At 47.7% G+C, this 14323-nt stretch overlaps 3 protein-coding genes across 3 annotated transcripts; 1 reads left to right on the top strand and 2 right to left on the bottom strand.

Moving 5' to 3' along the window:
* Positions 1-3061: 3061 nt before the first annotated feature.
* RhiXN_03620 (Retrotransposable element Tf2 protein) lies at positions 3062-5105 on the bottom strand (the record flags this gene model as incomplete). Its single annotated transcript, XM_043323437.1, has 3 exons — positions 3062-4615; positions 4665-4858; positions 4940-5105. The coding sequence occupies 3 exons, from the start codon at positions 5103-5105 to the stop codon at positions 3062-3064; spliced, it is 1914 nt and encodes a 637-aa protein (XP_043175856.1).
* Positions 5106-6415: 1310 nt separating this feature from the next.
* On the top strand, positions 6416-11009 carry RhiXN_03619 (Retrotransposable element Tf2 protein; the record flags this gene model as incomplete). The annotated part of the gene is made up of 3 exons (XM_043323436.1): positions 6416-6663; positions 6693-7566; positions 7620-11009. 3 exons carry the CDS (start codon positions 6416-6418, stop codon positions 11007-11009), a joined length of 4512 nt encoding a protein of 1503 aa, XP_043175855.1.
* Positions 11010-11544: 535 nt separating this feature from the next.
* RhiXN_03618 (Retrotransposon-derived protein PEG10) lies at positions 11545-13248 on the bottom strand (the record flags this gene model as incomplete). The annotated part of the gene is made up of 2 exons (XM_043323435.1): positions 11545-12512; positions 13083-13248. 2 exons carry the CDS (start codon positions 13246-13248, stop codon positions 11545-11547), a joined length of 1134 nt encoding a protein of 377 aa, XP_043175854.1.
* Positions 13249-14323: the final 1075 nt, after the last annotated feature.

The following is a 14323-nucleotide window of genomic DNA, read 5'->3' as shown; positions in this document are numbered from 1 at the left end:
AAGGCAATTGGACTAGTTTCTTAATCACGTGATTTTGGCGCTTATATCATATGCTTAGTGCTAAGCCACATCCCCACCTGCACTTACTCAGCTACATAGCCACCTCCACTTGATGACATCACTATGACACATCAGTGACATGTATGCATGAGTAAGGCCAACTGCAGAATGGGGTTCTTATTTGATATGGACTGCTTCCTTTCCCACACACACTGTATTTGTAATTAGTACTCTCTGTAAGATATAAGGAGGCCAGCCAACCATGGTAACACCCAGGTTGATTGCCTCCTGTTGCATCTCCACACTATACAAGGCCCTTAAGGCCAGTAACTACTAAGTCCTACCAGCACTTGTTGCCTGAAGCAACTTCCTCATCATAGATACTTAGATTGCCACTGCCCTTACAGCCTTGGTTGTTGTACTTAGATAGTTAGTTGTTGTAGGTAGTACCTCCACCACCTTATGCAGTTCTTACTTAGTTACATACAGCTACAAGTGCCAACTGCCTCAACACCCTTAAGGATGTCTAGGACAGTGGGCGCTAAACCTTTGTGTCAAGCACCTATTGTTGGATAGTCCCTACAACAAATCAGCAGATCTGGCAATTGTGATATAAGCAGGTTTTCTACAAGCAGGTGTTTCAGCTGACTAATGTTGCTAACTACTGTGTTCCAGCAAAACACATGGTACACAGGCAATCAGAGCTTGTCTGCCGTATAGCAAATTGGTACTATGTGGGGGTGGTGGATTTTTGATTATTATATCCCCAAGGCGGCCCCTATCATGTGATTTCCCTAGTGCTAGTACAGGGAGTCCTCTTGGTGTGGATCAAGCCTACAAGAAATTGATTTTACAATGTTGTAACTGCACTGTAAGGTGGGTTACACGCTAGTGGTTGGGTGCTTACAGCCATACTGCTACAAATCACTGCTGACTAATCTAACTAGGCTAGCTACTGAGAACTGCTTAAGGCAGGAGTACACTATCTAGAGTGTTACAACCCCCTTACATATACCATTGGAATTGCCTCTTTTTTCTAATATTTTTACTATTTTTTACGGACCCAATATCTGTTGTTTTTCAGTCACGTGATCTCGGCGCTTATTATGCCGAGATGCCGCGCCGAGATGCCGTGCCAAGGGCGCTTAGGAGAAATCCACGCTTCCGCGCAGCCCACAGCACAATTCTCATTTGTTATACGTACTTCTTTTCACACGCGCACAGACCATGTAAATAGTGTGCCTCTCTCTATATATACAGCAGGGAAATCGCTTGGAACCACCAAGTTGATTTTACCTCGTCTCATACTCATTGAGGAGGACACCCAGCCAGCTAAGTAGCCGGCCCCCTTAGTCATCAGTAGTAACCCCTCTACTTTACTCACCACACCTCCCAGGCCTAAGGCCCCCCCGCAGTAGTATAGAACCAGTAGACCGCCTTAAGCGGTAGTAGGATAGCCTTAGTTAGTTAGTTTGATTACATAAGCTTGTAGTAGTACGGCCTCAAGTGCCCGCCTCCACTAGCGTGTACCCACATTACTGTGGTGTACGACATAGAGACAATGGTGGGGGCCTTAGGCCTGGAGGTGTGGTGTCCAGGATACTACTGGTGAGTGCTGTTAAGAGTTGTGTAAGTACAGGAGTAAGAAAGAATTACTATATACAAAATGTATATGGGAATAACTAAGAACTAGTATAATGAATCAGAATATATGCACAGAATATATGCACAATATAGGCTAGGTGATCAGGAATAACAACTCCTAACAAATAGTCTACCAACTATCAAGTGCAGGTGGTTGGTTATGTATAGTACCTTAGACTAATGTTACTTAAGCCTAAGTGACTAAGGGTATGTATACTTAAGGTCTCTGGGATAGTACCTTAAGTAAGAGGGTTACCTGACTAATGTACAGGATTTATAGGATTTGCCTAATGAGTATAGGACTTATATATGCTTAAGTAAGACTTAAGACTTATGGGGTTTACCTAAAATATATCTAGGATTTATGAGATATTGTAGATAAAGCTATCTACAAGATAGGGGGTATGGCAGATTGAAACACTTTCACTCAATCACAACAATCCTTACAGTATTGTTGCACTATACTCAATGTTGAACTCAACTACTGTGACAGTCAAGGGGCACAGGGTTGCAGTAAGTACACTAATAGGTTACCCTGTGTCTGTTGGGACTGGCCTATGGTCTTAGTGCGCCAAATAACCTCCTATGCTATTTACAGTGAGTCAATCACTAAAGTAAATGCGCAGATAAGCTGTTAAAGGCTTGTGTGTATATGTCAATATATAAGAGTGGATAAATGGATGCATTAGAAGCGTCTTAACAGGGTCCTTTTATACCCTGAGAAGGTGCACAAACAAGTATATACATGATTGATACCAAGAGGGGGTACAGGAGGTACATGTGGCAACTGAAACACTTGAGGGAGCCAATACTTTGGTACATAGTAAACAAACAACAGTTCCTAATATTTGCCCCAAGGCAATGTTTGCCCCAAGGCAGTATTTACCTGTGTGGGTCCTTAGATGTCCCAAGGCTAAGTGTTTCATCCTTGGAGTAAACAGTCCCAAAGGTAGGGTACCTCTGCATTGGGTACTTACAGTAAATGGGGCATAACTCTGCCAAATGTTGTCCGTTTTGGGAGTTTGACCCAGCGTTCTGGAGCGCACAAACAGGCGCACCTAAGCGCAAGCGATTTGGCAGTGTGGGATGCCCGGGTGATGGAGAAAAGGCGCATTTAGTGCGTTGGCGCTTAAGGGCTGATTAAGCGCCGGAGCACTTGTCTATGCAACAGGGGGGACCCTGAATATTTCTGTGTGTAGCCACAAGATAGAATCTTGAATAATAAATACTACAAACAAGAGAAATATTACTTGTTACTGTTTATCTACTCAGCTGAATTTATATATATTTAAATGAGTGAGAAAACAGCATATATGCAAAAGGCATTGCATATTAAGGGTATTCCTGAGCTTTGTAGGTTTTGTAAAGGTCACTATTGGATAGAGGGACCTTGAAAACCTTAGTTCGCATCTTTATCTCATTTGTTTACTGTAGGATTACTAGTGAAATTAATAAAATAAGTACAGATTAAAGAAGAAATGTCATATCCATAACACTCCCAGTTGTAGTCTTTATAGGCTTTTTGGATTGACATGGGGGCGTCTTCTGTGTCTTCTGTGAGGAATTTGATGATGGACTCAAGTGATGGATCCTCCCTGAGCTTGGCTTGGATATCTGTGACTATCTCAAGTTCTGCTTCTGATGTGTTGGCAAATACCTTGGCTGGTAACATGACTTCCGGTTCCTGGGTAGCTTCTACATAGTCCGCTCTTCTTGACAAGGCATCTGGTTTCCCTGATTGCTTTCCTGGGCAATAATGGATTTTGAAATTGAAATTGCTCAGGAAGATGCGCCATCTGGCGTGTCTCTGGTTGAAGGTTCTGGCTTGCATCCAATATTCCAGATTTCTGTGATCTGTGAAAACCTGGATTGGTTTGTCTGTTGCTTCTAAGAATATTTGCCATTCCTCCAGGGCCTTGATGATGGCTAGGAGTTCCTTGTTGTGGGTATCATAATTTGCCTTGGCGCCTGAGAAGGATTTGGACATGTAGGCAATTGGATGTAACCGGTTATCTGATCCTCTTTGACTGAGTATGGCCCCCATTGCTACCCCTGATGCATCTGTTTCAAGGTAATAGGGGAGATCTGGGTTGGAGTGGATGAGGACTGGTGCCTTAGTTACCAATGCCTTGAGTTCCTGGAATGCTTGTTCTTCTGGCGTGCCCCACAACCATAGGGTTTCCTTCTTGGTGAGGTTGTGGAGGGGACGTGCTACTGAACTGAAATTGGGGATGAATTGCCAAAGGTAATTGACAAAACCCAAAAAGGCCTGGACCTGTTTGACCGTTTTGGGTTGGGGCCATGATGTGACCACCTTGGTCTTCTTCTGATCCATAGAGAAGCCTGCTGGGGATATGACAATGCCAAGATAATTGACTGTAGTGAGGTGGAAGTGGCACTCAGATAATTTGCAGAACAGCTGATTTTTCATTAGCCGCAAGAGGACTTCCCTCACATGTTCTGGGTGTTTCTTGGGGTCTTCTGAGAAAATTAAGATATCATCCAAGTAAATTACCACTGTGACGTCAATTAAATCCTGGAATAGGTTGTTCATGAAGTGTTGAAAAGCCGCCGGGGCATTGGTAAGACCAAAAGGCATGACTAAGTACTCAAAAAGGCCGTATTTGGTCCTAAAGGCGGTTTTCCATTCATTGCCTTCCTTGATGCGCACATTGTTGTAGCCCCATTGCAAATCCAGCTTTGTGAACAGCTTGGCATTCTGTAATTTGGCCATAAGGTCATCCTGCCTGGGAAGAGGATAGACGTTCTTGTGGGTGACGTCATTCAGCTTCCTATAATCCACAACTAGTCTTAATGATCCATCCACCTTTTTGACAAACATGACCGGGGTGCCAGCGGATGAGGTGCTGGGGCGGATTTTGCCCGTGGCTAGCTCCTTGTCAATATGTTGCTTGAGCGCTTTGGATTTTGCGTTGGTCATGCCATATTGGTCCAGGGGTAAGTTTGGCATCTGGGACAAGATCAATAGCAATGTTGTATTCCCTATGCGGAGGAAGTACTTTGAACTCCTCTTCCCCAAACACTTTTGCAAATTTGTGGTATTGTGTGGGGAGGTTTGCAAGGGGGTCTGAATTGGCTTCTTCTTTGGAGGCAATCTGAACTTGTTCAGGGAAAGTGATTAAACCCTGTTGCCAATTGATCAAAGGGGATTTGTTTGTAAGCCATGTCATACCAAGTATAGCCAAGGTGCTGCCTATTGGGCAGACTAGGAAAGGGATTGTGTGTCAGTGGCCGTTGGCCAAAACTGCAAGTTGAACCTGGTGCCATATGCAACCAGTTTGGGATATTGTACCATCTAGCATTCTCACAACTTGTGGATTTTCAAGCTGGGTTTTTGGAATTTTTAATTTTTCTACTAAAGAAGGTGATATAAAATTGGAGGTAGCACCAGAGTTGATAAGGGTTTTGATGGGGTCTGTTGGATAGTCACGCAGTATCATGTCTAAAAAGAGGAGTGGTTTTTTATTTGAGTCCATAGCAATGTTTACAAACTCAGAGACAGATACAGGTGTTTCTATATTCAAGACCAAGGGCTTGACAGTAGCTCTTGGCCTTACTCTTTTTCCAATTTGACTTCCCCAATCTTGGCGGCCTCTTTGACGGTGGCTTTCCAGCCGTTGGGGCACTGTTTGATCCCGTGACCCCTTTGACTGCATTTGACGCAAAGACTGTTATAACCTCCTTACATATACCATTGGAATCGCCGGATTTTTCTATTATTTTTACTATTTTTTACGGACTCTATATCTTTTGTTTTTCGATCACGTGATCTCGGCGCTTATTATGCCGAGATGCCGTGCCGAGATGCCGTGCCAAGGGCACTCAGGAGAAATCCACGCTTCTGCGCAGTCCGCAGCACGCTTCTCTTTTCACATGTAGGCTTCTATTCACACACGCACAGACCACATGTAGTTAGTAGTTTTGTCTATATATACAGCCGGAGAATTGCTTGGAGACCCCAAGTCGATTTTACCTCGTCTCAGATTCATTGAGGAGGATATCCAGCCAGCTAAGTAGCCGGCCCCCTTAGTCACCAGTAGTAACCCCTCTATCTTACTCATCACACCTCCCAGGCCTAAGGCCCCCTTGCATTAGTATAGAAGCAGTAGACCGCCTTAAGCGGTAAGTAGTATAGCCTAGTCAAGTAGTTACATAAGCAGTGTCTGTAGTAGTACGGCCACAAGCGCCCGCCCACTAGCGTGTGACCAACCTTACAGTTGGGTCACAACATTGTAAAATCGACTTGCTGTAGGCTTTGATCAACAACAAGAGGACCTCCAGTACTAGCACGAGGGAAATCACGTGAACGGACTCGCCTTTTGCTATTAATAATCAAACTAGCGTCGGTCCCACATAGTACCAAATTGCTATAAGGCTGACAGGCTCTGATCGCCCGTATACCACGAGTTTCGCCGGAACTCTGCAAGTAGCGCTCCTAGACAGCTGAAACACCCGCTTGCAAAAAACCCGCACATATCACAATCGCCAGATCTGCTGATTTGCTGTAGGGATTGTCCAACGCTAGGTGCTTGACGCAAGGAGTTAGCAAACAACATCTTGCGCAAAAACCGCTCATAAGTCCTGTATCAGGCACCCATTCCCCCCACGCCGTTTCATTATTCCCTCCACTCGCTCTGGAGTCCCACACCCTTACTCCCGGCCTTCCTCTCGCTCCTCTCGACGTTCCATTCCATCCCACTCCCAACCGGCCTCTCGCAGCACATCTCCCGCTCCGCGAGACCTGCCCAGGATGGAACCAGAGCCGTCCCCTGCCGCTCTCCTCGAGGCTATCACAGCCCTCACAGCCACAGTCGGGTCCCTGCAGGACCAAATCCGCGCCCAAAGCCAACAAATCACTGAGCTTAGGGCCATATGCAAGGAAACAGCGGACCTTCTCGGGGATAAGGATCAAGGAGTCCCCCAAACCAAGCCTGGCCCATCGACTGGGCCTGTCACTCCCCCTACCCACACAGGGGAGAAGCCCACACTCCAGGCACGGTTAGGCCTGGGCTCAAGGCCCCATTCAGGCCAACAAGAGGAACAGGATTTGATTCCGAGGAAGACAAAGAGCCAAGGCGCCCCAAAAAGGAGCCTCAAGGAACGCCTAGAAGGCACCTTGGGTCCCTCACCCCCTTCGATGCTGGGTCCAGCGTAAAGAGACCCAAGATGGACCTCCCCGACCCATACAAGGGAGACACCAGGGGCCGCAAGGCCACCCAATGGCTGGATCGAATGATGCTCTGGGTTGCCCTTCACAGGGACCAGTTTGACGAAGAAGAGCAGATGGTGGTATGGATCCTTTACCACATGACAGACAAAGCAGCGGATTGGGCACTTCCCCTCATAGGGGCCATCATCAAGGGCGAGGGTAACCCGCCAACCACCATCCAGGCTCTAACAGCCAAATTCAAGGAGGCCTTTGCCAACCCCAACGCCAAACGGGCAGCCACCAGAAAAATTGCGGTTCTCTCCCAATCCACCACTACCTCCGAGTATGTCACGGAGTTCTGCAACCTCATGGCGGAACTAGACTGGAACGAGGAGGCCTATATCGCGCAGTTCACGCGGGGCCTCCACTGGAAGGTCAAGGAACTGCTATCTACCAAAGATAGCATCCCTGACAAGCTCGAAGCCATCTTTGCGGCGGCAATCAAAATTGACAATATCTGCCGCAAAAATGAGGAGAATTGCCCTAAAAAGGCACCAGCCAAGTCCCCGGCCACCGTGGCCACCTCCACAACCACCACCAGGGTCCGCCTATCCAAGGACCCTAATTATGTCACCCCGGAGGAACAAGACCGCCGCCGCGCAGCAGGGTTATGCGTTAAATGCGGACAAAAGGGACATGGAATCAAACAGTGCCCCAACGGCTGGAAAGCTACGATCAAAGAGGTTGCCAAGGTGGCAGAAGAAGAGGGTTCGGGAAAAGACTGAAGTCGAGGACTGCTGCCAAGCCCCCGACTCCAAAAAAGGACATTGTAGATACTTGCGTAGAATTTGTTTCTGTCGGACTCAATTCTAATAAAAAACCACTGTTATTCATTGATCTACACATCCAAAACTCCCAGGCAGAACCCGTCAAAACCCTTATAGACTCCGGCGCTACCTCCAATTTTATATTCCCCGCTCTCGTAGAAAAACTCAAAATCCCAAAAACCCTACTCAAAAACCCACGAGTAGTGAGGATGTTAGATGGTACAATATCTCAGACTGGTCGCATATGGCACCAGGTTCAACTTGCGGTCTTGGCCAATGGCCATACCCACTCCATCCCTTTCCTTGTTTGCCCCATTGGCAACACCTCGGCTATACTAGGCATGACATGGCTCACTGCAGAATCCCCGCTCATAGACTGGCAACAGGGTCTAATCACGTTCCCAGAGCAAGTTCAGATTGCCTCGGAAGAAGAAGCAGACCCAGACCCTCTAGCAGACCTCCCCTCTCAGTATCACGAATTTGCTAGAGTATTTGGCGAAGAGGAGTTTAAGGTCCTCCCTCCACATAGGGAGTACGACATCTCAATTGACCTCACTCCTGATGCCAAGCTCACGCCAGGCCCAATCTACGGCATGACCGATGCGGAATCTAAGGCACTAAAGCAACATATTGATGAAGAACTAGCCACAGGCAAGATTCGCCCCAGTACTTCATCAGCAGGCGCCCCGGTAATGTTTGTAAAGAAGGCAGATGGCTCCCTACAACTGGTTGTGGACTACCAAAAGCTGAATGACGTCACCCAAAAGAACGTGTACCCCTTGCCAAGACAAGACGACCTCATGGCCAAACTCAGGCATGCCAAAATCTTCACAAAACTGGATCTACGTTGGGGATACAATAACGTCCGAATCAAGGAGGGTGATGAATGGAAGACAGCCTTCCGCACCAAATATGGATTATTCGAATACCTGGTTATGCCTTTTGGCCTCACGAACGCCCCTGCAGCATTCCAACACTTTATGAATGATTTGTTCAGGGACCTAATTGACGTAACGGTGGTGATTTACCTAGACAACATTCTCATCTTCTCAGAAAAGCCAGAAGACCATCCGATCCACGTCAGAGAAGTCCTGTCCCGTCTTATGAAGAACCAACTGTTCTGTAAACTGTCAAAATGCCACTTCCACGTGACCACGGTTGACTATCTTGGCATTGTCATATCACCTGCCGGTTTTTCCATGGACCAAAAGAAAATTGAGGCAGTGACGTCCTGGCCCCAACCCAAAACAGTCAAGCAAGTCCAGGCTTTCCTAGGGTTTGTCAATTACCTCCGACGGTTCATCCCCAACTTTAGTTCGGTTGCACGCCCGCTCCATAACCTCACAAGGAAGGAAACCCTCTGGTCATGGGGCAACCTGGAGGAGTCAGCATTCCAGGAATTGAAGTCTCTGGTTACCAAATCCCCGGTCTTGATTCATTCCAACCCAGCACTACCCTATTACCTTGAAACGGACGCATCAGGGGTAGCAATGGGGGCCATACTCAGCCAACGAGGTCCAGACAACCGGTTACATCCCATCGCTTATATGTCCAAGTCATTTTCAGGAGCAGAAGCCAATTACGACACCCACGATAAGGAACTCCTGGCTATCATTAAGGCACTGGAAGAATGGAGGATATTCTTGGAAGCAACGGAAAAACCGGTACAAGTCTTCACAGATCATAGAAATCTGGAGTATTGGATGCAGGCTCGAACATTTAACCAAAGGCATGCCCGATGGCGCGTATTCTTGAGCAATTTTAACTTTGAAATCCACTATCGCCCAGGAAAGCAATCAGGGAAACCAGATGCGTTGTCCAGGAGATCAGATTACGTAGACATGCCCCCAGAGCCGGAGGTCATGTTGCCAGAAGAAGTCTTTGCCAATACCTCTGAGGAAGAAGTTGAAATTGTCACGGAAATTCGTTCCAGACTCAGGGAGGATCCATCCCTGGAACCCATCATCCAGTTCCTAACAGAAGACGCGGACAACGCACCCCCCTCCATTCGGAAAGCTTACAGGGATTACAACTGGGAAGAAGAACTACTATGGTATCGAGGGAAACTTGTGGTCCCAGATTCAGAAGTCCTGAAGGAGCGATTACTCAGGGAATTCCATGACTCCCCACTAGCCGGTCATCCAGGTCAACAGAGAACCCTTGAACTCCTAAGTCGCAATTACTGGTGGCCAGGCATGAAATCATCCGCCAAAGAATGGGTAGAATGTTGCCCCACATGCCAGGCCAACCGCCGAGCCCATGCCCCGGTCATCACCCTCAAACCTCTGGAAGTTCCCCCCTATCCGTTCCACACCATTTCCTATGACTTTATCACCGGATTCCCAAAATCAAACGGTCACGACGCAATTTTGGTAGTCATTGACTCCTTCTCCAAATTTGGGCATTTTATCCCAACTACCAAGAAGGTTACCTCCAAGGGTCTAGCGGATTTATTCATCTCACAAGTGTGGAAACTCCATGGGCTGCCGGTCAGAACAATATCAGACAGAGGAACTATGTTCACAGGAAAATTCCTCAGGGCACTCTACCAACGTCTTGGAGTCAAACCATCCTTCTCGTCAGCCTACCACCCGGAGTCAGACGGACAAACAGAGAGAGTGAACCAGTTCATTGAGTTCTACCTAAGGTCATACGTTGCGGCAGACCACTCGGACTGGGCCTCATGGTTACCATTAGCAGAATATGCCTACAACAACGCAAGACATTCTGCCACTGGGAAAACCCCCTTTGAGTTGGTATACGGACAAAACCCTGTTATGAACCCATCCAACGTCCCCGCAGATGTCCCAGAAGCAGACCAAGTAGCCAACACCTTGGCCCGAGAATGGAAGGAAGCAGAGGCAGCACTTAGATTGACAAAAGAACGCATGACCAGGACAACAGGGACGTTACCGGAATACTCCGTAGGCGAAAGGGTCTGGCTAGATGGAAAGAACATAGAACTCAGGACAAACTCCAACAAGCTAAACCCCAAACGGCTAGGACCATTCAAGGTTACAGAGAAGGTATCCAGCCATGCGTACCGTCTGGAACTCCCGGAAACCTTGAAAATCCACGATGTATTCTATGTAGGGCTACTATCAAAGGCGCACAAATCCCCAAGTCAGCCATTCCCAAGCCGTCCCCCCCCTGAAACAATAGAAGGGGAAGAGGAATATGAAGTAGAACAGATCATCGACTCCAAGCGTCAACGGGGAAAATGGTTCTATCTGATCAAATGGAAGGGTTACGGTCCAGAAGACAATTCATGGGAACCGGAAGAGCTATTGGAACACAGCCGAGAAGAGATCAAACGCTTCAACCAAGCTAGACTCAAAAAGGCTCGTGACTCCGCCAAGAGCCTTTAAGGGGGGGCAATGTTATAACCTCCTTACATATACCATTGGAATCGCCGGATTTTTCTATTATTTTTACTATTTTTTACGGACTCTATATCTTTTGTTTTTCAATCACGTGATCTCGGCGCTTATTATGCCGAGATGCCGTGCCGAGATGCCGTGCCAAGGGCACTCAGGAGAAATCCACGCTTCTGCGCAGTCCGCAGCACGCTTCTCTTTTCACATGTAGGCTTCTATTCACACACGCACAAACCACATGTAGTTAGTAGTTTTGTCTATATATACAGCCGGAGAATTGCTTGGAGACCCCAAGTCGATTTTACCTCGTCTCAGATTCATTGAGGAGGATATCCAGCCAGCTAAGTAGCCGGCCCCCTTAGTCACCAGTAGTAACCCCTCTATCTTACTCATCACACCTCCCAGGCCTAAGGCCCCCTTGCATTAGTATAGAAGCAGTAGACCGCCTTAAGCGGTAAGTAGTATAGCCTAGTCAAGTAGTTACATAAGCAGTGTCTGTAGTAGTACGGCCACAAGCGCCCGCCCACTAGCGTGTGACCAACCTTACAGTTGGGTCACAACAAAGACCCAATGCGCAGCAACGGTCCCTCTCCTCTGGGGTAACATAATTGGGGTCCTCCAATAGGCAAACCCTTGTAGTGGTGGTAGAAGTGGAAGTGGCCACGGTGGCCAGGGACTTGGCGGGTGCCTTTTTTGGTTGGTTCTCCTTGTTTTCCCAACAAGTGTTGTTGATCTTGATGGAGGCAGCAAAGATAGCCTCCAAATTGTCAGGAATGTTGTCCTTGGTGGACAGGAGTTCCTTGACCTTCCAGTGAAGGCCACACATGAATTGGGCAATGTATGCCTCCTTGTTCCAATCAAGTTCTGCCATGAGATTGCAGAACTTGGTAACGTACTCAGATGTAGTGGTTGTCTGAGTGAGCGCAGCTATCTTCCTGGCGGCTGCCCTCTTGGCGTCAGGATTGGCAAATGCCTCCTTGAACTTGGCTGTTAAGGCCGGGATGGTAGTGGGGGGATTTCCCTTGCCCTTGATAATGGTCCCAATGATGGGAAGAGCCCAGTTGGCAGCTTTGTCAGTCATATGGTATAGTATCCATACAACCATTTGTTCTTCTTCATCAAACTGGTCTTGATGAAGCGCAACCCACAGCAGCATGCAATCCAGCCACTGGGTTGCCTTTCTTCCCCTGGAGTCCCCTTTGTATGGGTTGGGGAGTTCCATTTTGGGCCGCTTTACGCTGGACCCTGAGTCAAAGGGAGTGAGGGAGCTGAGGCTCTGCTTAGGCGTGTTGCAAGGCTCCTTCTTGGGGGCTTGCCTGGGTTCCTCTTCCTCTTCTGAGCTGTAACCTGTTCCTCTAGAGGGGCGGAACAGGGCCTTGAGTCCAGGCCTAACCGTGCCTGGAGTGTGGACTTCCCCTCCTGAGTGGGTAGGAGGGGTGATGGGCCCAGTCAATGGGCCAGGCTTGGTTTGGGCTCCGCCCTGATCCTTGTCACCTGTTGTAGACACATTTGATACCACGGAATTTATTCCCATTTTCTCGGATTTAAACAAAGGCAAACGGACAATATTTTCAATCACGTGACTTTGGCGCTTATTTCATATGCTAAGCGCCAAGCCACGTCCCCACCTGCGCTTAAATCAGCATACGTAGCCACCTCCACCTATGACGTCATCATGACACGTCAGTGACACGTATGCATGAGTAAGGCCAACTGCAGAGCAGGGTTCTTATTGGATCACATATTTGATAAAATGTATTTGTAAATAGTTACTCTGTAGAATATATAAGGAGGCCAACCGACCATGGTAACACCCAGGTCAATTACCTCTTGTTGCATCCCACATTGTACAAGGGCCTTACAGCCCAGTAACCCCTACTTAGTCACTTAGTCTACGCTGCCTTAAGCGGCCTTCCCATTGTACCTACATAGCTTGCCATTGCCCTTACGGCCTTGGTCATTGTAGTATAGCTGGTTGTTGTTGTAGGATAGCCTGCCACCGCCTTACGCGGTTTCTACTTAGTTGCACCCGGCCGTAAGCGCCCTCCTCCTTGACGTCCTTACAAACGTCTAGGACATCACCAACAAGGTTGTTGGTCTCCTTGCATATGGCTGTGAGCTGGGTAATTTGCTTGCCTTGGGCTTTGATTTGGTCCTGGAGGGACCCAACTTGGGCTGTGAGGGCTGTGATAGCCTTGAGGAGAGCGCCAAGGGACGGTTCTGATTCCATACTTGGCAGGTGTTGCAGAGTGGGAGATGATTTGCAAGAGGGTGGTTGGGACTGGGCTGCCACTGAACGGCAGGAGGATCAAGAGGAAGGCCTGGAATAGGGGTGTGGGGCTCCAGAGCAAGTGGAGGGAATGTTGGAGACGGCATGGGGAATAAGGATGCCTGGTACAGGACTTATGAGCGGTTTTTATGCAAGGTGTTATTTGCTAACTCCTTGCATCAAGCACCTAGCGTTGGACAATCCCTACAGCAAATCAACAGATCTGGCAATTGTGATATGTGTGGGTTTTTTGCAAGCAGGTGTTTCAGCTGTCTAGGAGCGCTACTTGCAGAGTTCCAGCAAAACTTGGGGTATGCGGGCAATTAGACACTGTCTGCCTTATAGCAATTTGGTACTACCTGGGACCAACAACTTTTTGATTATTCTAGTCAAAAGGGGAGTCCAATCAGGTGTTTTCCCTTGTGCTAGTACAGGGGCGCTTCTTGTTGTCAATCAAGCCTACACAGAAGTTGATTTTACAATGTTGTACGCCACTGTAAGGTGGGTACTTGCTAGTGGCGGGCGCTTAAGGCTGTAACTAATACAGACACTGCTTATGTAATCTAATCTAAGGCTATACTACTTAGCGCGTAAGGCGCTCTACTTCTAACTACTGTTGACAAGGGGGCCTTAGGCCTGGGAGGTGTGGTAGGTAAATATAGGGGTTGACATCTGAGTACTAGTGGGGGCCGGCTACTTAGCTGGCTGGATGATCCTCCTCAAATGAGTATGAGACAAGGTAAAATCAACTTGGGGTTTCCAAGCAATTTTCCTGCTGTATATATAGACAAGAATGCGCTATCTACATGGTCTGTGCGCGTGAGAAGAGAAGTACATAAGACAAATAAGAAGCGTGCTGCGGGCTGCGCAGAAGCGTGGATTTCTCCTAAGCACCCTTGGCACGGCATCTTGGCGCGGCATCTCAGCATAATAAGCGCCAAGATCACGTGATTGAAAAACATAAGATAACAAGTCCATAAAAAATACTAAAAATAATAGAAAAATCAGGCAAATCCAATGGTATAATTGAGGAGGT

The sequence above is a fragment of the Rhizoctonia solani genome, chromosome 1 (assembly GCF_016906535.1).
Source record: "Rhizoctonia solani chromosome 1, complete sequence".
In the NCBI taxonomy this organism is placed as follows: domain Eukaryota; kingdom Fungi; phylum Basidiomycota; class Agaricomycetes; order Cantharellales; family Ceratobasidiaceae; genus Rhizoctonia; species Rhizoctonia solani.
The sequence above is the reverse complement of the archived record's forward strand: the minus strand, read 5'-3'. Positions and strand labels throughout refer to the sequence as shown.